We start from the raw sequence: 25,500 nt of genomic DNA on the forward strand, positions 1-25,500 counted from the left end.
CGAACTCACATCACACAGCCAGTAAAAAAAAAAAAAAAAAAAAAAAAAAAAAAAAAAAAAAATCAAACCATTTTCTCGTAGGGCTGAGTCCGATCTGCCGGGGGAACCGGGGGGTCGGTCGATGCTTGTTTGCGCGTCCTTGGGTGCTTTTTCTTTGCAGGGGTTGTCGTGGTGGTTTCGAGATCCGCCAGACGACAGGGGTTCTTTGTTTGTTTGTTTTTTGGGTTTTTGGGGGGCGGGAGCATATGCTTCTTTTTTTTTTCTGTTCTTTTTTTTGTATTGTAGTATTTAGTCGTATTTATTCTTGTTTTTTTATTTTATTTTATGAAACTGACGTATGTACTGCACAATGACGGCGGCTTTATTCCCCCGGCTTAAAACTGCGAGATACAGCACCTCGTCAAATATGTTTACCATGATTTTCCTCCCAACTTCTATGCACAGGCAGGCACTCATCACCCGGTCCAATACCCAGTGGTCTCATATCCTCAGGCGAATGGTTGCTAGGTTTGAAATTGCCAAACTCAAGGGTTAGTCTGGCTGCCACACCCTACGTCATTGAGGCAGTAACATAGTACAAGGTTAGAATCTGGGTTTGCTGTCTTATCCGAGTTTACCTAAGGGGTGTTACAGGGCTTTTTGTCAGATTTTTTTCCCGACGATACCGCAGACGGACCCCGAACATTGGGACGAAAAGCCCGTTGGGATGGACCCGGGAATCACAAACATCAACCTTTCAGAGCGACTCTAAACCTAGCTTCCCCTGAGTCTATTCCCGAAATGTTCCTCGGCACATCCGAGTGAGCTTTGTAGCTATCCGATTGAGTTTTTTTTCTTCTTTTCTTCTTCGCTTTCTCGGCATCCGTAGTATGGTTCCTGGAGCTATCACACCAATGGCCAAACGTATTACGCATCCAAAGCTTGCGCTGCTTGTGTCACCCTTGCTCCGGTCTGCGGCGCTCGTATTTTTTCGGATAGCATGTGATTCTCCATGTCGCAAATTTCCCGGAAACGGAGTTTTGCCCATTTGCCGTCTTCGTTTAACACTCGCTGCGAAAAATCCCGTAAGTTTTCCGATGCCAGCCCCGATCTTGCATGTGAACATTGACCTCCAGGTTCCTGGCATGGAAATGCAAATGCGGCCCGGACATGTGTTTTCCTATCCGTCCGTCTACCATGGTCGATCGCGGCTTCCCAACATTTTACGTTACCGTAACTCCAGCCGACAGCTTGAGGCGTGTGAGATCTCGATGTTATCCGATATAGCGACGTGACTCGGACCACAAGGCGACCAATCCACTACTTGGACCGAGCCAAGTCTATCGGCTTCATATTGTTGTCGTTATGTATGCGACAGTGGGTAAGGCCCGCAGATCCTGGAAACTCTCGGCACTTGGTTGCAGTAGTCAACCACCAAGTGTAAAGTAGACAATAATTCCCTCGATGATGTTCATGTGAAATCGTAAACCATCAAGCTATCGCCGCCACCCAGCCTCTCCTTGAGCACAATCACCATCTCGTCATCAAAACCTACCCAGTCCCTCCTCTCTTCCCATGCAGCGTCGACGCCATCGTCAGCACCTCCATCGTCTTTCTTGGTGGGGCGAATCTCGATGCTGCGATGGTCGCCAACACGACGCTGCTTGGCGCCACCTTCTAGCTCCCAAACGCGCATCTCGTCGCCTCGCTGGCTTACACTAACAGCACGGCCACGCGATGTGATCTCGGCATCCGATATGCCCGAAGTATGACCCCATAATCTGATCCCGGATGATATGGACAATGAGGTCGAAGTTGTAGTGCAGAGGTGAAGGAGGAGGGTGTTATCGGGCAATGTTGCTAGAAGGTAGGGATGTGTGTAACAAAGGGTCTTTGGGCCATCACTGTCGTCGACTGGTGGCGTTTGAGTCCTGCGCGTAGGTGGGTTGTGTTCTTCTATCTCGTCGTCGTCATCTGAAAAAGCTATCCCAGGCCCACGGAGTGGGACACGGCGTCGCGGACTGCCAGTGGACATTGGAGTTGTGTAAGCCAAGCGGGTAGCTGTAATTTCGGGTGTTTGGGAGGGCGAGGATGCTTTGACATGTAAGTCCTGTATGCCGATGGACCATCCTTGGACGGTGCTGAAGGTGTATGCAATGGAAGCAATCGTTGTTGTCCCTGCTTGTCTAATGGAGAGTGCCAATGGTGGCGTTGAAGTGTGAGATTTGAGTGATGTGAGGAGGTACGGTGACTTCCATTTAGTCTGATTCGTGGTAGAGATTGGAGGAGCCAGGGGGCTTGGCCCTTCAAAGGTGTAGAGGGAGATTGTAATGCCTTTGTTCGCCGTAAGCAGGTAGGGGTATGAGTATGCCATTGAGATCAAAGAACCGTTACTCGACTGTTCATGCATGTACTGTGGCTCAAGGGTAGCGTTGGACTGGTTGGTGGCCTGCAACATCCATATCCCAAAGCTGCCATCCTGAAATCCAACAGAAACATGCAGCGTCTTGACGTCGGGCCCTTGGTCATCCACAGCTATGCAAGTGGGCCTCTTGGTAACAGCTTGGTCGACGCCGTTGTCGCCACTGGCAGATGCAGAAAATGATGCGTGCGCCAATATTCTCCTTGTCTTCAAATCCCAGGCGCGCAGCCCACAACGTTCATCGGCTGTAATTGCGATCCCTTCAACAACCTTGACCAGCATCTTGCGCTTTGTACTTTCGTCGTCGTGACCGGACTCGCCCAGGTTTAGCTCCTCGACTGCACACTTGCCCCGAGACCAGTTATGGCGAATCTTGAACTGTCTCTTCCAATCAACAGTCTCCACGGTCCCAGCTTCGTTCCACCCCGGCCCTTGGTTCGATGGCTTGACAGTGGTATGCCTAGCCCTCCCGTGATCTTCCTTCTGTTTTGCGCCCGCAACATCCACTATACCGCCCCTCCGCCCATCAGCCCACAGTGCCCTACGGCCGGCGTAGTGCAGCTGGTTATTGGTTGAGACCTTGTCGAATCCCGGGATGCGCATGGCGCGCGGGAGCACGAAGCGCGCATAGTACAGCGCCTTCCACAGCTGCGAGTCGCATGCCAGTCGACCCAGACGGTGTGATACGAGCGACACGGAGAGTAGTTGCGGGACCGAGAGGAAGGAGAGTACCCGCACAAGAAGCTCGTCCGAGAGTAGCGAAATACGGTCGACCGCGTCACGGCGCGTTCGGGCTCTTTTGGAAGGTGGCGGGATCGGAAGGTCTGTCGGGATGAGACCGGTTCGGGGCCTTTTTTGAGGCATACTGGGCAACGTTGTGGTGGTACGTGAAGTTGTGTTTTGGGTGGTTGAAGTCGAGCTCCGACAAATGGACCTACATGTCGCAACGCAATGGAATAAGATTGGTAATTGCCAAGTTGCTCCACCGAAAGTCGCAAGTGGGGGTGGTGACTGCTGTGGATTAGTCATCCAGCATCACACGGTGATCATATGCGTCTCTGCTACACTTTCCCATTTTGACGTTTGTCTCTGGTAGAAAGAGGCCCACGACGTACAGCCCCTCCAAGTATTCTCGACCAGGGCAGTGACGCGGAATGAATGAGTCTCACTTCCTAGAATACACGAGTTAGCTACAGGTTATATCATACCTCCGACCAATCTGTATAATCAATCAATCTTAATTCTCCAATCTAGGGAAAATCAATCAATTGTCACGTTTCGCTTAAGCAGCATCTCGCTCGCGCATTCAGTCATTCTACTCGATCGCCGATACGTTTTGCGATGCATCGCCTACCTATCCCTACATTAAGAACAATCTTGGGAAACCCGGCCGAGCTCTAGGCCACATCTTTTTCATATCACCTCGCTACCTTGGAGTTGGGAAACTGGTGTTGCTCTAATAATAACAGACGAAATAATCATGTGAATACATGCCAGAAAAAGACTCACTCCGCTTTCATCTATCTATATTAGGTCTCGGGGAATCCGCTCCGTGTGCAATCTATTCCATTCACAAACCACCAATTCCTTTTCCCGCCTTCCATGTTTAATGCCCCAGACTTGACCTAATCTTGGCGGATCTCCAAGTGCCGATCTTGGTCGAAATTAAGCAACATGATGTGTCGCATTACATGTAATGTCCTTTCCCGCCTTGGAGTTGTTGTGTCCATCTTGAAATGGTTTTGTTTTGTATTTACCCAAAACCTCTATCTGCTATGGTAACTGACCAACCAAAAGAGCTTTGTTAGCCATGCTGTTTGCTGACAATGATCTACTGTAAAGCAGTACATTGTAGACCAAGTCGAGAATTTGCATCCGTGCAGAGATATTGATTGGTGTGTGTCTCATGGACTGGCCTCCGTTTCTTTGTGGTTCACCCCCATCGCTGCCGCCCATGATATTATCTGCCAATCCCGTCGTCAACCAAACTTCAAACACTTCCATACCATGCATACATTCAAATTGGTCCTCCACGGCTTGTTGCACTCCTTCCCCATGAGGATATATTGCAATCTCGCAGTGTCCGTGACTCTCTAATTTGAAATCCCGCCGAGGTTCCTCCGCCGCTGACGTCTCGTAGGTCCATCGTTCCGTACTACAAACGTAATTTATATATAAGCATATCTTTACATGCATCTGTTACACCCTTCTACTCCAACATCCCTCATCCCTTAGCGCTGTCCAAACAAATCCCACCATCAGCAAATCCCCCAAGATGTGGTCCTCCGTCCTGACCCTGGCTGCCGCCGTCCTTCCCTTTGTCCAAGCCCATGGAGCCGTGACTTCTTACCAAATTGGGGGTGTCACCTACCCGGGCTACGAAGGCTTCTCTCCCGCGTCTTCCCCCAAGACCATCCAGTGGCAATGGCCGTAAGCAACCAAGCAAACCTCCCCTGGAGTCCGACAATATGTTAACCAGAGCTTTCTCTTCCTGCACCTAGAAACTACGATCCCATCTTGAACCCGACCGATTCCAAGATGCGGTGCAATGGTGGCCGCGGTGCCGACCTCGTCGCCCCCGTCGCCGCCGGCACCAACATCACCGCCTTCTGGAAACAGTGGACGCACGCTCAAGGGTACTTGACTACACTCAGATCCCCTCTCGGCCCCCTTGGTGACTACTGAACCACCGGCTTTTGCTGACCCATTCTTTGTTTTGACGTGCTTTCAGCCCCGTGATGGTATGGGCTTTCAAGTGCAGCGGAGCACACTCGCAATGCACCGGCGACGGCAAGGGATGGTTCAAGATCGACCAGATGGGGATGTGGGGGAACAACCCGAACTCGGAGAACTGGGGCACCGCCACTGTCCTCAAGACTGGCAAGTGGAGCAGCAAGATCCCCAGCAACTTGAAGCCTGGAAACTACCTCATTCGACACGAGCTGTTGGCCTTGCATCAGGCCAACACTCCGCAGTACGTCTACTATCACCTTCTATCAGACTTGCAGTTTTTCTTTTGTCTTTTATCTTTCTGTACTTGCAGCTGACAAAACTCACCTCACAAAACAAAATCAGGTTCTATCCCGAGTGTGCCAACATCGAGGTCACAGGCTCCGGAACCGACCTGCCACCCGACAGCTACATGTACAGCATCCCTACCTACGCTCCCATGTCGGACCCTGGCGTGAGGGTCGACATCTACCAAGGTGGTCTGACTTCATACTCTCCCCCTGGTGGCGCTGTCTGGTCGGGTTTCAAATAGGTGCTGGTGGAAGATTAAGTTGGGGGTGGTTGGTTGGCGTGGCTCAAAACTACGGTCACTTGTTCAAATTCCGATTAGTTTGGAATATTCCGGTGCTATAGGTGGATTTATTTTTCTTTTCAGCTTCAATTTGCTTCTCACAAAGCTATTTGACTACTTATAGAAGATGCTTGTTGTTCAGGCTGTTCAAATATCCTTTTCTTATCTGGAACCTCGAACAGATCAAGCAACGCAAACACATCAGACTGCCCTGAGGCCATGTCTCAAAAGCCCTGACAACAAAAAAATAAATTGTAGGATCTAAATCTTTCTATTCCCTTACTGCCCGCTTTCCCCCAAAAACTCCGACGCATAAAAACCAAAGCAAGAAATAACAAAAGAGACCAAAACACATCGCCAAGTATGTGTATGTTTTTATATGATTTCTGTAATTCAACTTTTCCTGTGACCCGTTTCAAAAACTCAAGAGCCCACTCCTCCGCTTACCAAAAGGATAGACGACTAGCGAGCTCAAGAACAATCCTACAGTGATGCCAATCGCAACCTGAATGACGTTGAACAAGACGCTGAACGCAGTAGAGTTCAGGTTGGACCCGAGACCCAGCGCCGCCGAGGCAGCGTCTACCGATCCGCCCGAGGACGCCGTCACGTTGACCAGAGTACCGTTGACGACCGTGGTGATGGTGCTGTTGGACCGCGTGATCTCGTTCGCGGTCGACAGCCCGGCCAGCAGCGAGCCGCCGGCTGCCAGACCTCCTGGGACCTGCACAAATATGCCGGGGAGCATGGCCGCGGCCGCGAGACCGTAACCAACGTTGCGCCGACGTTCAGAGTCCGGCGCTTCTCCGCTGCCCTCGGTGGGCTTCTCTGTCGTCGACGTCGGACCAAAAGACGGGCTGGGCGGGACGCTTTCGGTGGCGCCCTGTTCATACCCGCCACCAATGACACCGTTTCGTCTACGGCTGGCGGATTGGAAACGAGGGCGCACCCTAACGTCCCACCAGTCCAGAAAATCGAGGTAGTAGTTGGACACGTGACGGCCCAGCCGGCTGTACATGTTGGCGAGGATTCCAATTGTGAAGGCGCCGAGCATGTTGCTGACCTGGCCTCCGGGAAATGCCTTGCCCGAGTACAGGTTCACGACGTAACCAAGCAGGGAAATGGCCACCATGACAGGCATCTGCTTCCACTTGGCCTGGTTGATGATGCACAGGCAGACGGTGAAGCTGATGACGAAGAGAAAGTACCAATCGGTATCAATACCACCATTGCAATGCGTGGATGATGTGGCCCCCTTGCGGTCGAGGATACCGTAGATGGCTGTACCGATAGTTATGCCGTACCCGAGGAAGAGCGTGTAGATCATGGCGTACACCATGCGAACCGACCCGGCGACGATGTTGTGGGATTGAAGCTCCAGCGCAGCGCTGAGAACCATGTAACCGGGCAAGATTAGAGCGATGGAAGACTGCGCCATGGCGGAGAAGCAAAACAGCTCGCCTCCGCGAATAGAGCCGAACATGCGAGCGAGGAAGGAGGTGACGATGGCAGCAGTGATCTCGAATACGTTGGCGTAGAGATAGTTGCTCGGCGCGAGGATGAGCTGCATCCAACCTAGCAAGCAACCCAGGCCGAATATCAGGGGGAGGTCGATCAACCGGGCACCAAACGCAAAGGGTGCGACACTGGCAGAGGCGAGACCGTAGATGGGGATACGGGCCCAGTCTCCAAACTTGACGTCTTGTTTGAGGATCTCATCCAGCCTGGTCGTAGCCTCCTCAACACCAATGATGTCGTGGACAACCTCCTTGTAGATGATATGAACATCACGCAACTTGCCGAGGTTGAGCCCGTGCTTCTGACGGACGATCTTGACTTCGGTAGTATGCGTAGCCTAAAATACACCATACATGCAAATATTAACAAATTTGAAGAGACGAAAAACACAGAAAAAAAAAGACGACGAGAGACATACCGAATCATCAAACGAGATTATCATGCACCCAGGCAAGTACAAGAACTGGCCCTCGATCTCGAGAATGCGTGCCGACATGGTCAGAAACTCCTCCAGGCGATGTGTCGGAGCCCCATACATCATAAGCGCGCGGCATAGCTTAAGCACATATCTGTGTCTGCTTAGAATCTTTGCAATATGCCTGGTTATGCGGTGGTGCTGGTCTCCCTTGGCCTGCTTTGGCTTTTTAAGCTTGGCTGACTTGGGAGAGTCTGTGCCAAATATGCCGGATCTCCGCTTCGCGTTCTGTCCAGACTGTCGCACCCGGTCGGCGAAGCCCTTGCCAGATGTGCTTGACCCAGGCGCCATCAATGTCGAGGTCGACTTTATGAGCTCGCCAAGGGCCAGAGACGAAGCAGAGTGGCTCTTGTGGTGCGTCTTGAAATTCCCACCGACATTTCCTGGGCCTGGGCTACCGCCGACGTGAAAACCACTCCATATTCCACTACTCGGCCTGGAGGGCCTAGGTGAGCCAGGTGTGGACGGTGCATTCGAGCCTGGGGGTGAGTGCTGAGGCGTGTGAGCCGGCGTCGACGATCTGCTGTTTGACCCGCTGCCTGTGCTTTCATTGTAAAGCTTCAAAAGTGAACCCAAAATGCCACCGTGGTAACGGTTTGGCTTCGGGACATAGTCTTGAACATATTCGTGGACCGGCTCGGGCGTCACGGCTCCGGAACGTGCTTCCGAGGGGGGTTGGAAAGCAAAGTACCCATCTGGTTGGGTCTCGGATGAGGAGGCTCTGTGGTGCTTCTGGGCCCTTTTCGTATGGGCACGAACAAGATTTTTGGCAGGCTCGAGTACCTCTGGTGCAAGGTGAGAATTCTTGCGTTGGAGCTTCCTGGATCGAACATCTTGTTGCATGTTTTCGGAATTGTTGTTTGCATCCAAGGCTGTAGCCCGAGCAGCGCGAGAACCGGCCTCGAGATCATCTTCAGAATCCATAGATGGCCGGTGTGAGGCATGCGGTGAAGCGTAGTTCTCAACCCTGACGGCGAGATTGTGCGCCCTTTCTCTGGCAGCGGCTCTAGACCTCTGCTCCCGCTCCCCTGTGTGCATTTCGGCCAGGTCGGCCTTGACCCTCTCTTCGTGCACATCATAGCTGGTATCACGCCTCAGAACCGGCCTCATTGGCCTTTGAGGACTCTTGAAGACGGCAGGCTCGGGCGGTGCGGCATTGGAGGGCCCAACACTTGGCGAGCGGCCCTGTCTTCCGCGGGCGCCTTGAGCCTCGTCTTGGGTCGTCAAGATCTTTGTCAAGGCGCGACGAAGTTCTGTTGCATCTGGTGCCCCCGTCGGTGTGATTGGTGAACCTTCCTCTTGCTGGGGCACTGATAGTTCCGGCGGAGATGGCTGCGGGGTTTTAAAAGGATCCGGCGAGCCACCTGTGGCCGCAGTTGGTTGCAGTGTCAAAATTTGCTGCTGGGAGGTCCCATCATGGACGACGATGCTCGTGGGGCCATGGCCCTCGTTTTGATGAAACCCAACTTTTTTCTTCTCCTTTCTACGAGGTGTAGATGCTCCCGTGGTAGCAGAAGGGGAGGCATCCCTGCTAGGATCTCCGGTAGTCTCGGAGGATACCATTTTTGGATGAGTATGTATAGGTTAGATAGAAACTTGGAATAAATGTCAAATCCCTTTTGGAGATGTTGTTTGTTTTCTTCTGTATATGTGCGCGTCCGATTGTTGTCACTTTTGTTCTTTCTTTTCGGTGCCGGATATGACCAGTTATGGTTTTCTCAGGTGTCAGGCTCGGGCAAAGGCTGCCATCCAACAGATCGAAAGCAAACAAGTCCCAAACTGGCCATCGCGAATGTGAACTCTAGAAAGTATTGGTCTATAAGGACGACGACATGTGCAGCAGATTCGTGGGGGTTTGGGAGTGTTGTCTGTCAAAATACCGGAGAAGCAAATACACGAGACAGATAAGGAAGAGCAGAGAAAGAGCAGCAGCAGTAGTTGATAGGTTATTGATTACTGGCGATCAAGTCCAGTTTTGTCTCGTGTTGAGCGGGGGGAGTGAGCGGCCAAGCTGCGTCGTCAACTGGAGACAATAACATTTTTCGGAAATCTGGATGGCAGCGGCAGTGGGACCGGTGGAGCCGCGCGGAGGCACAGCACAGGCATCCATCCGCCCGCCCATTACATAGTATCCGTTTTATGTGTCAAGGACCCTTAGGCCAGTCAGAGCAGGAAGCAGGAACCGCTGCACTGGAAAGGCCCGAAAGGTGGTATTCAGAGAGTTTCACGAATCGCGCTGCAGTGGAAGGCAAGAGAAAAATGCCGAACTGTGGATAGTTCTCGAGTCGACTAGAGCGTTTATGTTTGTCCACACGTAAAGGCTAAGTGGGCAAGAAAAATAGATGAAAAAAATTTTGTGCTTACTACTGTTATTATCAACTGACTAACATTAATAGATAAGCTCGATGACAACTGCATGAAATGATGAGAAGATCAGTCGGTCAAAAAAGTGCTTGATAATACAAGACTTCTGGGCTGACTTGGGCCGAGACAAATCTAATCACCAAATCAGGGAACTTGTTGGAAAATCAGTATGCGAAAATCGGACCTGTCAAATACTATGGTACAATGATCAGGGGATTTCACCAGGACCCACAGTTGTGGAACTGGGACATTCCTTCTTTGACATTCCGGAAATACCTTACGGTACCACCTTGTGAACACGCAAACTTTGTCAGTGGGGGGCAAATTCTGCAAGCCTTGGTCCAAAAGAGAAAGAAACATCAAACCAAACATTACTATGATGTTTAGTGCCGAGTTAACAAATTCAATCAAGTTTAAACCCTAGAGAAAAAAAAACGCCAACCTTTGGAACGGTTACAGCCCGGCTGGTCACTGCAATCTCGCGGCTTTTATCCGTCCCCTTAAATGGCTGCCCAAAAGACAGGGCAAAAGCAGGCTCAAGCAGCCCAAAGGTCCACTGGAGCCACAAAGAATTGCATTTGGGGGTTATTGCCAAAATTGGCATAAGAGACCATGCATTTTTACCCTGGATTTTTAATATGGATTTTTGCACGTGTGATTGCCATTAGGCACCTCAAACGATGAACCGGGGGTGTGGACGAGACTAGACTAGACCGGACCAACCAGGTGAGCAAACAAAAACACGTCCTCCCCTTTCTCCTCTCGCCGTCTCTCCGGCTTCAAAATCAAAAGTTCCAGACTCGTCTGGCATGGAAGACCCATCGGCTCCGTTACCGAAAAAGTCAGGTCTAGGCCGTCTCGCTCCGCTTTCCGACTCACAGACTGTCGGATCTGTCGGCTTAATCACTGGGTCCGCAGAACAAACACACCCACCACAGTACGATATGATATGCAAATATTGACTCCCTCGAGTCGAGGTTGCATCACATCACATGCGTGTGGCCCGTCGGCTTTAGCACGGCTCCGTCTCCACGCCGGGGTCTCCAGGCTAATGCCCGCCGGGTTTGTACGGACGCCGTATAGATGTCACCTGCGGAGTATTTTAACGACATCCATTACGGATCGGGGCCGGATCGACAAACCTGATCCTGAGTCGGTGACGCACTGTGAGCGTGCATTCATAATTAATGGTGAGCTGGCGATAGGAACTTGCAGAGTAAAAGGAAGATGGGCGTGCGATTCATTAATCACAACAACGAGACAAGTCGGTTATTTTATCGGTGTAACATCGATAAATTCAATTGCCAATTTCGAGCACTGCAGTATTCTGTCTTTTTTTCTTTTTTTTTTTTTTTTTTTTTTTTTCCCTTCTTCTTGGCCATTGGTTCGGCTGACTACCTACCACCCCCTCAGAAAAGTTTCTGCCTACCCTGCACTTGTCGCGGGACGAACAATTAGCAGTCGGGTGGTCAGGCTGTAAGATTGTCCCATGTTCGACTAGTCTAGTCTGTTTTCTTGTTGGCGGAACCTCTGTGTGATGGAGGTTCTCATGATGGTTGCCTGCCCTGAGATGATGCGTCGCTCAGCTTGGGCGCTCCGTCCCTTGAACCATAAAGCTCAGCGCAATCTCTATTTTCCAGCCTTTTTCGGATTCATCCTAAAACGCAAGCTCCATAACCACAAAACACCACGCACGCAATTCCCCTTGCCATTTTCTAGCCCCGGCGCTTCATCATCATTCCCAGCTCAATTATCGCCATCGTCACTAGCAAGGTTATCATCACCATCATCATCAACCCCACCCAGATCCACCATGTCGTCATTTGCGACCAGCTCAGAGGCAGTCCAACCTCTCACTCCACCCCTTGACCCAGACTTGATCGCAGACTTCCAGAACCACCTGGCCAAGTCTCGAAATATAGTGGCCATCATCGGTGCCGGTCTCTCGGCCTCCTCGGGACTCGCCACATTCCGAGGCCCTGGCGGGCTCTGGCAGAACCAGGATGTGTTCGTACTAGCCTCCCCGGCTGGCTTCGGCAACGACCCAGGCCTAGTTTGGCAGTTCTACTCGTACAGGCGTGAGGAGGCACTCAAAGCCCAACCCAACAAGGCCCACCGAGCCCTCGCCGAGCTGGCCAGGAAAGTGCCGGGCTTCACGATGCTGACCCAAAACGTCGATAACCTGTCTCCGCGCGCCGGTCATCCGAACAACCAATTGCTACAGTTGCATGGGAATCTGTTTGACCTCAAATGCTGGAACGAATCCGGCTGCGGATATACAGAAAAGGGCAACACGACGGTCCCACTAACCCCAGCGCTCGACACGGCGCTGATCAGGGGTCCAAAGGACGGCGTCCTCGATGATTCGACTCGGCCGCGTGCTAATCCGATCATGCTGGCCGGTCTGGAGCGTAAGAACCGTGAAATTCTAGGCGACGACTACGTCGCCAGCGAGCCCACTACCAATGATGTGGCTCCTCTCGGTACCACTCAGGGCAAAGGCGTGCCGCTTGGCGATACTCTGCGGTCAAAAATCGACAAAAAAGATCTGCCGCAATGTCCCAAGTGCAAAAGCAACCTGCTGCGGCCCGGTATTGTCTGGTTTGGCGAATCGCTTCCCGAAGACACAATCAACAAGGCGGAAGCGTTGTTTGAAGACGAGGCGGACCCAATCGATCTTTGTCTTGTCATCGGCACTTCGGCAAAGGTTTGGCCTGCTGCTGGCTATGTGGACGAAGCCAGGGATAAGGGTGCGAGAATCGCCGTCGTCAACCTCTACGAGGACGACGGAAGCAAGAATGTCATCCCCGGGAGGGACTGGTCGTTTATCGGCGATGCGGCCGAGGTCGTCCCGCTGATCCTGAAGCCTGTGATTGGTGAGGTCTAACCTAAGCCAAGCTATAATCGGTGTCTTTTCTTTGTGACTTCTAATACCGTTTCGACATAACTCCGTCCAGTTTTTTTATATCGCGATTTGCTGTTACTTTATCCCACAACTTTTTTTCGCTTGCTTGATTGTTTTATCTGTTTGTTGCCCAATCAGTCGTATACGCCTCTCGGACAGAGCATCTTTTCGTTTTGACATCTCGGGCGGCTTAATTACTCCGCATTTTTATGCAATGTCCCACGGGTGTGACACCCCAAGCACTATATCCGGCATTGCCAATTGGATAGTCTTTGTAATGCGGGAGGCTCACCAACAGCTATCGGATTCGAGTATGGATGTCCAATCATTCCATCTGCGAGATGATGCGATAAGCCCTGGTTTTCCTCATCCTCTGAATATCCATCCTGAGGGGTCATGGACTTGGGAGAGTTTCAATCTTCTACTCTTTGACCTAGTTCACCTCGACCAAACCTTTCTGTGTTATATTGTGATAAACATGTCTGCTTCCTACTGGACACCTAAGACAAAGTCATCCCTACGTCAGCTGGCCGCAAGACTTGAAAAGACTCAATTTGATGGGGTGGTCTACGACCCGCTGTCTCGTTTTAACAGCAACGCCGAGAGCTATGTCCTGACCCCGTACCACGAACTCAAGTTAGCCAATGACATTGCATACTTGGCGTGTACAGAGGAAGGTGTCAGAAAGATATCAGCAGTATGCGTTGAGGAAAGCAGAAGCAGCCTGACTATACTGGTAGCCAGTAATGAAATCCCAACGCCGGAAACCGTGGCGTCGTTGCAAAAGATTGGCAATGCAATCAGCAGCTACGCCAGTCGCGGTAAGTCGATTTTTCAGACTCAACGTGTTTGTCCAATGTGACTTCCACTTGACTGAAGAAGAGTTACGAGGGGGGGACAGAAATTCACCGTGATGCCTTCTTGGAAAGGTCGTTCGATATGGTGATGGAACTCTCCGGCGACCGCATACTCCAGCGCACCCGACCAAGCTGGCATCCAGGGCCAGCGTGGTTAAGAGCAGGGCAGACCACCAATATATCCCTACTGCACAAACTCCAAGATCTTTTCTCCCAAATAGAGAGCACTCTAGAGCATCGGTTCCCGAAGACACTGTCAGCGCTCAGAAAGGTCCACAAACAGCTCCAGCACCTCAATTACCAGGGCAGCGATGGCAAAGGAGCAAGACTGGCGCTGAAGACCATAGTCCTCAAGGCTTATGAGGCCTCTACTGCCGAGAATCCTCGGACGTTGGAGCTCAAGCTGGGAGCATGCGGCAATGTAGGCATGGAACTCGCTGGCAAAAAGGAGATCCGACAAGTCGATAAGCTTGCGCGCTATTATGGAGTTTGCCGGAACTTTGCCAAGATTGCACGGCAGCCAAACTATCGGGATCTGCTCAGCAATGTCCTGGTTTCAAGGTGTGAAGGATACGCCGTCGTGCCCAGCGGTTCGGGAAACACGCGCCGGCTGCCCGTCCACGCAGAGGTGCAATTGACAATGCATTACTTGGCCAGCACCCCCGTCCTGGCGCCCAGGGCAATGGGCTGCAGCAAGTCTGCCTGTTTCCTCTGCCACGCCCTCATCACCCGCCTCGGACAGTTTTCCGTCTCGGCCTGCCACGGAAGGTTGTATTCTCAATGGACGATACCTGACGGCGTGCGCCTGGAAAGCAAAAAGGCGGAGAAACTGGCTGGTGCAATAGTGGAGATATGTGAGAGCCTGAGAGCTCTCAGCGGAGACCCTAGGGTGCGTGTGTGCCCGCCAGAAAGCCGTGCGCTATCATTGCTGTCGGGCCCATCCACGGCTACGCAGCTCTCCTTTGATTCTGGATCCGAAGTATCGTCGGCAGAGACGATTCGTCCGAGCTTCGTTGCGGGACCAAGCGCCGATCCAGGTTCAACGTCACACACTGGTGCGACTGAGCCTCGGCAGGAGCAGCAGCTCCTGAACAGTGAAGCTGCACCCGCGAGTCCACAAGCAAAAAGACAGGCCGAGAATCCGTCAGAAAGTCATGTGGCAGATCCGGCAGGAGATCAATCCTTCCAATCCACAGCTTCGGCAGAAGGTTCTAAAGATGCCATCCCCGAGGAAACAATCCCCGCTCAACAGCCAAACTGTCACACGCCGAATGTCAGTTATACCAAATCGTTGCCAGCGAGAGAATCACCGGTGGCTCTGATCAGGCTAAAGGAGACGGACCTACCGTATGAGCGTCATATTTGTAACGATATGCCACTCCTTGATTTACAGCTCGGACGACTTTCGCTATCTCTGGACTTTAGCAGCATCAGTCTTGGGCGGCTTGCAGTGACGCGTGATAACATTATTGATGCTAGGTTTGTTTCTTTGGAAGCTTCGGAGCTCCCTTCAAGCAGCCCTGGACGCATTCTCAGTTGCAAAGAAGGTGTCAACACAGTCTGCTTTCAGTTGTTGTGCTTTGGTTGTGTTGCTGTCAATGTGGAAATTACTTGGGGGAACAGCACAAGCTGAGATGTGATTAAACCTTGTATATCCCTCTCCGGGCAGTTTCAGTGAGTGACGCATCTTTTTTTTTCTATTTCGACAAATTGGTCATATGATCCCGGATCTGGCTTTGATTTACTACTCTACTATCTCTAGGACTCAGCTGTTGCTTGACCACCCCCAACTGTTTGTTGGTAATTTCCCTCAACCCAGTAACATTATCTAGTACGTTGATGAGTTTTACTACTTGGGCTTCTATTTGCTTAACATTTTGATTTGTGTTCTACCAAAATTCGATGCAGAGGTCAGGATTATGTGTGAAAACGTGGGGAAGGAAAGGTTGATAAGAGAAGATATAGTCCTATATGCTCTGCCATTTATATGGCAACATAGTATAATGAATTTCTTCTGCTGATACCCACGCATCCTTGCTGTCGTCACAGCTGCCCGGACTTACTGACTGCTACCAGTCGACCCAGCCACCGTGGTGGTGCTACCGCTACCACTGCTACCGACATGGGTGACGCTGCTGCCCGAGGAGCTGCTCTGACGCGTGCCAACGCTACTGCTGCCACTGCCGTTATCGTTGCCGCTGGTCGCGACTGGAGTGCCTCTCGTTGTCGAGCTGAAGCAAGAACCTTGAGGATCGGGTGCCATTTTCGGGAGTATATATTGTTTTTGTTTGTGGTGATGATTTTGAATGCAGGCTTTTGTTATCTGACCGCTAGGAGGTAGCTGCGGATAGCTGAAGTCGAAAAATTACAGCCACTTTATAGACAACAAATTCAATGGCAGGATCTATGGCTGGCTCAGAGTTTGCAAGGTGTAACAAGGCGACCTTTGCAACTTGCGTTTGTTTCGATATCAGGTGTCTTTGTCATTTTGTACCATACAATCAGAAGTCAACTAAAGAAACTTCATCACATTCTTTATCGTGCAACACCGAATTCAAACAACTCATTGACTCTGATTCCTTTCGACAACCACGAATGCAGGTGTCGAAGACAACGAGGATGTTTAAGCGTACAATTATTCAGCCGGCGATATTTTATCTTTATACATCGTACATCAGGCCCAATTTTGCATGAAGTGGCCTTCTTCATCAATAACTTTGAGTTAATCAGGTCATTACACAGAGTAACCAAATAGTAACCGAAAACAAGTTCGCAACACAATCTAGTCCAGTCATCCCCAAAGTAGAAAATCGACTATAAGACTTTCCAACCACATCCAACGCTAGGTCTTTTCTCAACTTCCAACCAAGCCTAGATACTAACGAATCAAGCATGTCGCAACCACCGAATCCACAAGGTTCCTGCTTCAGCAAGTCTGGCTCGTCCTCAACCCGTGGGGGCGGCGGCACCAGCAACAATGGAAGCGGCATCACTTTCAGTGGTGGCAACAGTGCCAACAACAGCACTCGATCCGGCTCGTCGACGGCGGTGAATGGGTCGAGCACGACTGCAAGGAGCTCAACTACGGACCCCTACAACTCATCAAACTGAGTTGGCGTTCGGAGTTGGCGACGGATGACGGGGTAGTGAATATATGAGATGCTGTCGTTTGAAGAAAGAGCACAATGTTATTACTTTCTTTACCTAATTGCTTATAGATGAATCTACGATATGAGTCCACACATGTATCTATCCATCCTGATCCTGTAATTCCTGCCAAGAAAAATTCAATGTGAGTATCTATTCAGATTTGCGCCGATTACTCTTTTCCCGTTTGCAGCTTGACTTCTCGTGTTTCAATTCCCTAGAAGATTCACGATATGCGTTGACAGCGATAGTCCGCTTCCTGCTTATCTCAAAGATTGTAGCATAATAGGACTCGTACGCCGGAAATAATATCTGTTTTGATATTAATCTAGTTCAAGCTGACACATTGTCACATCCAGTCCGCTTTATTAATTCTGATCCTTCTCAAGCGTTCTCTTGGACCTTAGATTCTTAGTCCATCGTGTCCACTAGACTCTTTCAATGTATTGAGACGCCCAAAAATTATAGTTTGGCACAAACCTCGGAAAGTAAATGTAACCCGTGGGTCCCGTCTGTGCACCATCGCCACGGCTTTCACTGCAACCCCGATTTGGTTTTCCTACCGAGACGTTACCATTCGCGGTGGACACGTGGCATGGTTCGCTTGTCATGTTCAATCTGGGAACGACTGTGGCACGGGCTTGCGGGACTTTTATTTCTGGGGCCGTTCCGGGTCCAGATTCAGCTCCAACGGACGATGGAATGCCATCCTGGGTTTCAACCCGCTCTGGTCTGCTGGGAATCGTACAGGTTGTCTTTGAGGGCGGATTTGGTGTCGACATGCTCCGAGTAGGTTCGACAATCTACTATAGTGATTTTGTTTTTTTCTTTGCTGTTTTTCTTTTTTCTTTTTGCGTCTCTCTTTTACTGTTAGTTGTTTACACGAGGCCGGACCAGGTGCATGGCTTGTTTTTATATGCTAGAATATTTGCATGTTGCGCACTAAACATGTGTGTTACACGGCAAGTTGCTTATGACATAGTTAAATGAGACCGGAACCAGCTCCAGTCTAGAACAGAGTAGACGAAACAGGGTTTCTCCATCGCACTAAGAATGCATGTACTCTATTTGATGCGGAATATTTGCATCGGCTTTTATCTCTAGACTAATTTTTGATTGCTGCATAATTACTGTACTTCAAAATCTTCATTGAGCAGTAAGGACGCTCATCCTTTCTCCACCCGGAAAAGGCTTGTGTTGTTTTTCTCGTGAGATCGATCCACGAGTAAAGGGCCCTTTTTACTCTGTAGGAGTGGTGCTACTTCGGATACATAATCAATGGACTACTACTGGAACTTCGTACGTACCACGTAAAGCCTTTGATCCCGGCTTTCTCAAATTTTCCGTGTAGTCTAGTCTAGAACTAGCCCAGTGGGTTCGCGATGGGCCATCGTATACCAAATCACAATCCCATGGAGCACATGCTGTATGTAGTAAGCAGTTCAAGGCCCCCCTAAGAAAAAGAAAAGAAAAAGAAAAAGGTTCACAAACCCAACCCCCTGAAACATATTGCCCTGCGAGGCAAATCCAGGGATTTTCCTTCAGGACGCATCGAATCATGTGGTGGTAAGCGATTGGAATATGGGGCACTGGGGAATGAGGGGCGAATGGACCTTGCTTGATCTAGTAAAGCGAGGCATTTATTACTACTTGCTGTACCGAGTAGTAGATAGTACCAACTTTTCATCATTGCTTGGAGTGGTGAACTCTCGGAGAAGAAATCTCAATTGGGAACATGGATCCGGACCTGCAGTAGCTGAGAAATCAGGAGAAGGTGTGCATAGGTTTATCGGACCAAGATTTGGGGGGGGGCAATGGGGGGAGGATAGACTGATCACCATCACGACATTCGCCACGTGTCGAGCACGAGAAGTCCTGACTTTCCCGGGGATGTCGGCAGGGTATCACATCTTGGACCTCTTGATCACAAGGGAAAGAGATGGGAAAAAAAAGAAAAAAAAAAGAAACGGGATGACAGCTGCAGAAGCCTGCAGCCAGCCCCCCCCGCTTGGACCGTTGACCAAGTCGCCAAGCGTGGGGAGACAGGGGCAGTCCAATTATCGCTGAGCGATTAGGGGCTCAAGACTCCATCTTTTGCATACAAGCCTTTCCTAAAAGAGCAAGTAAATATGTGAACTGTATGCAGGCACAGGCATTTGAGGATGGCAAGCTGATGCATGCATTTTGATAGCAGCGTGGATCCTACCTACTCCTACTCCTACTCCTCTTCCTCTCTGCTGTGTGGACGAAGTAGGTAGTAGGTCCTTTTTACTCTACTGCATTGGTATATCTCGACTGGTTCGTCTCGCCGAGCTGGCACACCACCCTCGCGGCGATCGAAGAGGATTTCCTTTTTCTTCTTTTCTATTCTTTCCCTATCAGGGCCAAGCTGAATGTTTTATGTTTCAAAAAAAGAAGGTCATTCATTCCCTTGGTAACTTGGCAAAGGTGACCTGCGGTAGATAAACGCAGCCATCGGCTCCCCTGCTGTGTTTCCACTCTAGCCCTGCCATTATGATACATTCTTTTCCTGCCTTTACTTCTTTGCAGATCATCTGAAAGAAATAGGGTTTCAAGCCGGCAGGCCTAGCAACACTTCAAGATGAAGCTGTTGCATCTTTTCCTGCCAGTGCTGGCCTTTTGTACGCTGTCAGTGGCGCAGAGCAACAACACGCTCACATCGCTGGACGGTGTGCCTGTTTGTGCTGTAAGTCTTTTTTTTGGATGTTTGACAGCATACGTCAAGAGGTTAATGACTGACAATAACCCTCCATCGGCCTGCCTCACAGCAAGTATGCGGCTTCATCGCCTTGGCCAAGTCGTACTGCGTAAATGTACCCCTGGATCGCATGAGCGAATGCACATGCAACAACCGAGATATGGGGGCCGAGACAACCAAATGCGTCGTCGAAAACTGTACAGTCAAGGAGTCACTAGCCGCACTCCGCTACTCGAAGTTATCATGCGGCGAGAAACCGCGCGACGAGCGCCACATCTACTATTTTATCGCCATATTCTTCGCCGTTATGTCGAGCGCCCTTGTTGTCGCCCGGCTCATCTACAAGGTTGTGACATTTGGGTGGCTAGAGCTTGGGCTAGATGATTTGTTCATCTCCCTCACGATTATAACGGGCGTCATACCCAGCACCATCATCACCACCAAGGGGGCTTTGCCCAACGGGTTGGGGGTAGACATATGGGCAGTTCCGGTCGACAACATCTACACATTTTTAAAGTTTCATTTCGTTGTCAGCATCATCTACTTTTTGCAGGTCGGCCTGCTCAAGATGTCGCTGCTCTTCTTTTACATGCGCATCTTCCCCGCCAAGGAGATTCAGCGCGTACTTTGGGGCACTGTGGCCTTCAATGCCGCCGTGACCATCAATTTTGTGCTCATGATCGCTCTGCAGTGCGCCCCGAACCCTGAGCTCTTTTGGACCGCCTGGGACGGCGATCCCCGACACCAGGGCACGTGCAACCTGAGCTTCACCGACGTTAGTCTGGGCAGCGCGGCCTTTAGCATTGCCATTGATGTTTGGATGCTTGCCGTGCCGATATGGGAGTTGAGGAAACTACAGTTGCACTGGGCAAAGAAGCTCGGGGTGGCCATCATGTTTGCCACGGGGACATTGTAAGTCTTTGTTGGCTTTTGCTCCTCTCATTCGAAGCCCCTTACTTTCTTACCTTCTCTCTGGCTGGAATATAAAACTAACAAATCTTTTGTTCTACAAAAAAAAGTTTCACTGTACTCAGCTGCATCCGCCTCCGCATCCTCGCCGACGTCACGCGCACGCTCGAAAACGTCACCTACGACCAACTCGAGATCTCCATCTGGTCCTGCGTCGAGATCACCGTCGGCATCATCTGCGCCTGCATGCCCACCATGCGTCTGCTCATCGTCCGCATATTCCCGTCGCTGTCGGGCTCCACCGCCCGCAGCTACCCCATCAACAGCCGCAGCGACGCCAGTAAATCCGCCTACGCCCGCGCCAGCAGCAGGCGCCAGAGCCACGTGCTCAGCAGCGGCGCCAACGGTGGCAAGGACGCCGATGACATGTCGGGCCAACCCCCGTTTCCCCTGCGGACCCTGACTTCGGGCACCACGGTCGGTCACGTTCGGTCCATGTCTCCCACCTTGTCGATCCCGCCGGGTGCCATCAGGATGGAGAAGGACTTCTCGGTCGTGTCGACGCCGCAGGTTCCACCTGTTGCTGCTGGTCGGAGCAGCATACCAACAGACTCTGATGATGACCAGACCAGGCTTGTTATCATGGGAAACAATGACTTGTCAAGGTCGGAGTCGGTCAGGAGCACTACGAATGCAAAAAGGAAATAAAAATTTGAAATTTGAATATATAAACTTCATGATATGTACGTAATGGCCAAGATTATTTAAACCTAGAAAAAGAATAAACAAGTTATATACAGACCAAAAAAAGGGTTCTAAATCAGTGATTATGATCGCAACCATCCACAACAACAGAGTCCTGATCCGAATCTCCTTCGATAATATTGATAGACGTATCCCTGATCCTCAGGTCAGGCTTCAACCCCAGCTCCCTCTTTGGCGTCAAGGCATTCTTTGGCACGGCCTTGCTGTTTTGCAGCCGATTCTTGCATTTGGCATTTTCGTCGGGCGTGATCTTGCCGCCGACGTTGTCCACGACCGTCTTGAGCTGCTCCTTGAAAAGTTCCCACTTGTTGCTGTCGGGCCAAGGGCCGACGTCCTTGCTGCGAGCGTTGGGCACGTTCTCGTCAAAGGTTGCCATGATTACCGTTTCTGCAAAGTTTTCGACCCACGACTTTCGAGAGTACTCTGTTGGGACGTTGCTGTCCAAAGCGACCGAGTCCTGCCACGCCTTTGTCATGCTGAAGGACGACACCTTTTTGCCGTCTTGGGTCGTCTTGTTCTTCAGGGCGAGGAAATCTAGCGCATGGCCTATTTCTGTTGTTTGGTTATTTTGGTTTTTTTTTTTTAGTCAATAGCCAAAACAGGAGCCCGGTTGAACTGCAACAACAACTACAACAAAAACAAAGAAAACCAAACACCAACAAAAACTCACCATGAACCAAAGTAGCCAGCTCGACCTTGACAAACGTCGTCATATCCCCCGTGGACCTAAAATGCGCCGTAACTGTCTTCTTCTCAAAGTGCTGCGGCTGCGCCACGAGGTTCCTCACGTACGACCGCATCCCGATCGGTATCCTGCCAAACTGCTCGGCGAGGTGCTCCTTGCTGGAACCGGCCTCGTCGTGCACGCACATGTGCCAGGGCTCGTCGCAGTCGCCGTACCTGACCTCGTAGACCTTGAAGTCGGCGGCGTCCAGGTTGGCCTCCTCGGCCTCGAGGCGGCAGCCATCCGGCCACACGGCCTTGTTTTCCCACTCGGTGATGTTTGGCTTTTGTCGAGTGCCCTCCAGGTACTCGCCCAGACCGTCGTTGATATTGTTGCGGTTGTAGCTCTTGTCGACTGGCGGTTTGGTAGGGCCATCTTGTGCTGTGGAGAGAAGGGCTAGCGCAGAGAGAGCTAGGAATGAGATGAGGCGGTTCATTGTATTAGGGAGGTTTTGAAAGGAAGACAGGATACTGAATTCAGGTTCAATCTATAAAGGAGAGGTCTGGCAGGATATGGCCAAGTGATGCTATACATATATGACTATTGTTTTGGCGCTGATAATAAATGTAACCAATACAAACATGATATTTAGACAGTGGAAACGTGCATGTTCTTATTTTGATTCTAGTTGTCGTACAATATTCTCCTATTTCTTATACCCAAGATGCTTCACCATGATGTAATACGCCCCTTTTCTCGCGAAATATCACTGAACTTTCCCTTCTTGGACCCAAGGATTACAGCTTTACAGTTACACTGGCTCATCGCTGGGTGCCTGGCATACACACCTAAGGTAGAGACACTACCGCACATAGGTACCTAGATATGTACATCTAGCCACCTTAGCTTACGGTTGTGGCTTGCATTAGTGTATAGGGCAGCAGGTCGGCTGGTCATGTCTCAGGTCCTGAGGCGTGGGAAGCCACCTGCTCATCAAAATAAGCATGCGCTCCTACGCTGCACCATGGTTTTGGTGCTCATCCTATCGTAGCATTCATTATTGATACCATAAAGAATTGCCCCTGACCGTTAACAGCCGGTCCAGCTCTCTCCGCACCGCCAACCTTGGCGTCATCCAGACCGGAGCAGGTCCCCGGATTGGATCTCTCAGCCGTTGCAAGGCAATCCGAAACCTTATATTTTTTCCGAGCCGCAGCTTGGCGTTCCTTTGTACTTTTTTTTTTGTTTAATGTTTCGAAACGACTGGCCGGCCTTGACTACTGTTTGGCGTTCGCTTGCAGCATACTGTCATCGCTCATGAGAACATAACACCATGCCAGAGGAATCACGCGACAGAAACAAAATTGAGAATGGCAAGGGAATGTATAGGTACTGTGCAACGAGGTAAGCAAAACTAACGCGTAAACTGTCGATATAGAGTTAGTTGGTCGCGTCGTTATCATGGTTGTGCGCGAACAACCAGACGACAAAAGTCAAAAACGGTATGGCGGTATTTCTAGCAGAACGGTAAGATGGTAGTATATGCGTGGTTGCTATGTGCGCCACTTTTACTAGGTCTAGTTCCAGTCTAATTCAAGGATGCGTCACCACTCCAACGAAAGTCCTGTCCCGAACAATTCAATGGCTGCTTTTTTCTCATCCCTCGTGCTCCACTCATGACTCTTGACTCCTGCTCGCTCATATTCCTTCCTCTCCGGGTCGACGGGCTGACATGCTTGCCAACCATACCTCGGGTTCAAACTTGTGCCACTCCTGAGCGACATAACGTCGAGCATCCAGTCCACTAGCACCTAGCAGACGAACCTACACAACAATACGACAGGACGACAATCAGTTTCTAGAAGCGGAAACTGACTCCACGAGCAGCGTGATAGCGCTGTGGCTCGTTTCGATATACGTAGGAAATCGAAAATTGTTCAAAGCCGAGAAGACGGCGAGGCATCTGGTTAGCAGACCGAGATATGCTATCAAAATAGTCCTGCTGTCGACTTCTCCAGACCAATATATCGAACTGTGGACAGTCAGTATCATGACAGTGGCCAAGAGCACTATCAGCAGATACCACAGTGCGAACTGGGTGACGCTGAAGCTGATTACATACAGCTGAGCTTCGCCGAGCAGTTGCAGGGTTGAGGTAAGTATGTGGTCCTTGGTCTCTGGCGGGAGATGCGTCACTGCTGATATGTCGATTTTGGGTCAACATTTTGCTTTTGCTTTGCATTTGAGAGGAAAGAACTTGGGCGTTCTGAAGCAATAATCTGACAGACCACCTATAAGATTCTCATCAGGGTGCAGAATGTCCCTAAACTGATCTGGACCATCTTCATCATCGGATGAGAAACTGCCTGGTAGTGAGATGCGATAATCTGGCCACAGTCCTCCGAGCTGGAGCATGTTCATAACTGCTGGGCATGGGCAGTCTCTTGCGATTTCTTTCCAACTCTTGCAGCTTTTGGGAACGAAAAAAAGGCTTTCCATGATGATCTGCGTATACATACTTGAGCGTTTCTTGGCATCTCGTTTCTGCTTGAATCTCTCGCGCAAGCAAGTCAGTTCAGAATTAAGCTTTCCATCAGGCAATTCATGAGACGAAAAGCCGTGAAAGGATCCAGGTAGCTCGTAGGTATCCCTTCGCAGCAACTTCCTGTGAAAGGAGTGATTATCGGATATCATTTGGTATTTCAATCGAAATCAAGTCGAGGAAGTGCACCTAGAGCAAAGGACAGGCCACGACATGGTATCACCTGCTGGAAGTTCAAGAACATATATCCATTCAAGGTTGTCTCGCTACAATCTAGCCATCAAAGAAAAGCTACACTGCTGAACAAGCGTCTATCATATCTTCTGGTCGCTCTTTTTTGGTTCTGCTGTGTACATTTCATCAATAATCAGAGCTGGTTCTGGTCACAGAGATTTTTGATATATCTGTCTCTTCCAATATTTATCCTATCAAGACCTTTAGTCTACTGATTGTAGCTTTTTCATGCAAAAGAACATGTGAAGATTCATACAAAACTTAGGTATACATAACATCTGCTCAAAATGGATTTTACCAGACGCTGATATTGGTCTGATGGGAAAAGATTCCCTTTCGATTCACGGTCAACCTTCCCCTTTATTTTCCGCTATTCAGCAACAAACTATGATTTTATTGATTTCCCCAATCCTTTGTAACGTAATATTATACTACACATTCTTTTAAATCAATCATTCAAAGAAAACTGAACATTATTGCAGCTCAGATAACCAGGCCTCTGCAAAAGCTAGTCAACTGTGTTTGCATGACCGTCAGAGAACGAGTGATCCGCATTTCGGACTCCATCCTCTACAACCTTTATGAATTCATGATCCTAGCCAGAAGATGCACCATCTACCTATGCGTAGGAGTCAGCTACCTCACCACGGGAGCGGCACTGTACACCGGACCTCGTCATCAATCACCTACCCCCCCCCC

At 50.3% G+C, this 25,500-nt stretch overlaps 12 protein-coding genes across 12 annotated transcripts; 6 read left to right on the top strand and 6 right to left on the bottom strand.

The window, feature by feature from the left end:
- Nucleotides 1-1,450: 1,450 nt before the first annotated feature.
- On the bottom strand, nt 1,451-3,265 carry PgNI_10959 (uncharacterized protein; the record flags this gene model as incomplete). The annotated part of the gene is made up of 1 exon (XM_031130933.1): nt 1,451-3,265. The coding sequence occupies one exon, from the start codon at nt 3,263-3,265 to the stop codon at nt 1,451-1,453; it is 1,815 nt and encodes a 604-aa protein (XP_030980324.1).
- Nucleotides 3,266-4,676: 1,411 nt separating this feature from the next.
- On the top strand, nt 4,677-5,663 carry PgNI_10960 (uncharacterized protein; the record flags this gene model as incomplete). Its single annotated transcript, XM_031130934.1, has 4 exons — nt 4,677-4,831; nt 4,903-5,037; nt 5,133-5,375; nt 5,477-5,663. The coding sequence occupies 4 exons, from the start codon at nt 4,677-4,679 to the stop codon at nt 5,661-5,663; spliced, it is 720 nt and encodes a 239-aa protein (XP_030980217.1).
- A 454-nt stretch (nt 5,664-6,117) lies between these two features.
- Nucleotides 6,118-9,258, bottom strand: PgNI_10961 (uncharacterized protein; the record flags this gene model as incomplete). The annotated part of the gene is made up of 2 exons (XM_031130935.1): nt 6,118-7,557; nt 7,639-9,258. 2 exons carry the CDS (start codon nt 9,256-9,258, stop codon nt 6,118-6,120), a joined length of 3,060 nt encoding a protein of 1,019 aa, XP_030980216.1.
- Nucleotides 9,259-11,872: 2,614 nt separating this feature from the next.
- On the top strand, nt 11,873-12,946 carry PgNI_10962 (uncharacterized protein; the record flags this gene model as incomplete). The annotated part of the gene is made up of 1 exon (XM_031130936.1): nt 11,873-12,946. One exon carries the CDS (start codon nt 11,873-11,875, stop codon nt 12,944-12,946), a length of 1,074 nt encoding a protein of 357 aa, XP_030980219.1.
- Nucleotides 12,947-13,426: 480 nt separating this feature from the next.
- On the top strand, nt 13,427-15,777 carry PgNI_10963 (uncharacterized protein). Its single transcript, XM_031130937.1, has 2 exons — nt 13,427-13,785; nt 13,866-15,777. Exons 1-2 carry the CDS (start codon nt 13,443-13,445, stop codon nt 15,452-15,454), a joined length of 1,932 nt encoding a protein of 643 aa, XP_030980218.1. The 5' UTR covers nt 13,427-13,442; the 3' UTR covers nt 15,455-15,777.
- An 11-nt stretch (nt 15,778-15,788) lies between these two features.
- Nucleotides 15,789-16,084, bottom strand: PgNI_10964 (uncharacterized protein; the record flags this gene model as incomplete). Its single annotated transcript, XM_031130938.1, is given in 2 exon segments — nt 15,789-15,870; nt 15,885-16,084. The coding sequence occupies 2 exon segments, from the start codon at nt 16,082-16,084 to the stop codon at nt 15,789-15,791; spliced, it is 282 nt and encodes a 93-aa protein (XP_030980221.1).
- A 629-nt stretch (nt 16,085-16,713) lies between these two features.
- PgNI_10965 (uncharacterized protein) lies at nt 16,714-16,932 on the top strand (the record flags this gene model as incomplete). The annotated part of the gene is made up of 1 exon (XM_031130939.1): nt 16,714-16,932. One exon carries the CDS (start codon nt 16,714-16,716, stop codon nt 16,930-16,932), a length of 219 nt encoding a protein of 72 aa, XP_030980220.1.
- A 464-nt stretch (nt 16,933-17,396) lies between these two features.
- PgNI_10966 (uncharacterized protein) lies at nt 17,397-17,750 on the bottom strand (the record flags this gene model as incomplete). Its single annotated transcript, XM_031130940.1, has 1 exon — nt 17,397-17,750. The coding sequence occupies one exon, from the start codon at nt 17,748-17,750 to the stop codon at nt 17,397-17,399; it is 354 nt and encodes a 117-aa protein (XP_030980222.1).
- A 1,820-nt stretch (nt 17,751-19,570) lies between these two features.
- PgNI_10967 (uncharacterized protein) lies at nt 19,571-21,304 on the top strand (the record flags this gene model as incomplete). Its single annotated transcript, XM_031130941.1, has 3 exons — nt 19,571-19,675; nt 19,758-20,599; nt 20,707-21,304. The coding sequence occupies 3 exons, from the start codon at nt 19,571-19,573 to the stop codon at nt 21,302-21,304; spliced, it is 1,545 nt and encodes a 514-aa protein (XP_030979611.1).
- Nucleotides 21,305-21,416: 112 nt separating this feature from the next.
- PgNI_10968 (uncharacterized protein) lies at nt 21,417-22,521 on the bottom strand (the record flags this gene model as incomplete). Its single annotated transcript, XM_031130942.1, has 2 exons — nt 21,417-21,913; nt 22,032-22,521. The coding sequence occupies 2 exons, from the start codon at nt 22,519-22,521 to the stop codon at nt 21,417-21,419; spliced, it is 987 nt and encodes a 328-aa protein (XP_030980214.1).
- Nucleotides 22,522-23,876: 1,355 nt separating this feature from the next.
- Nucleotides 23,877-24,446, bottom strand: PgNI_10969 (uncharacterized protein; the record flags this gene model as incomplete). Its single annotated transcript, XM_031130943.1, has 2 exons — nt 23,877-24,220; nt 24,314-24,446. The coding sequence occupies 2 exons, from the start codon at nt 24,444-24,446 to the stop codon at nt 23,877-23,879; spliced, it is 477 nt and encodes a 158-aa protein (XP_030980213.1).
- Nucleotides 24,447-25,327: 881 nt separating this feature from the next.
- Nucleotides 25,328-25,492, top strand: PgNI_10970 (uncharacterized protein; the record flags this gene model as incomplete). The annotated part of the gene is made up of 1 exon (XM_031130944.1): nt 25,328-25,492. A coding segment is annotated over one exon (165 nt), but the record flags the coding sequence as incomplete, so codon positions are not given.
- Nucleotides 25,493-25,500: the final 8 nt, after the last annotated feature.

The sequence above is a fragment of the Pyricularia grisea genome, chromosome VII, assembly GCF_004355905.1.
Source record: "Pyricularia grisea strain NI907 chromosome VII, whole genome shotgun sequence".
NCBI lineage: Eukaryota > Fungi > Ascomycota > Sordariomycetes > Magnaporthales > Pyriculariaceae > Pyricularia > Pyricularia grisea.

Coding starts and splice junctions, on each gene's coding strand:
- PgNI_10963 (XM_031130937.1), top strand. CDS start 13,443: ATGTCTGCTTCCTACTGGACACCTAAGACAAAGTCATCCCTACGTCAG. Junction 13,786..13,865: donor CAGCAGCTACGCCAGTCGCG/GTAAGTCGATTT, acceptor AGGGGGGGACAG/AAATTCACCGTGATGCCTTC.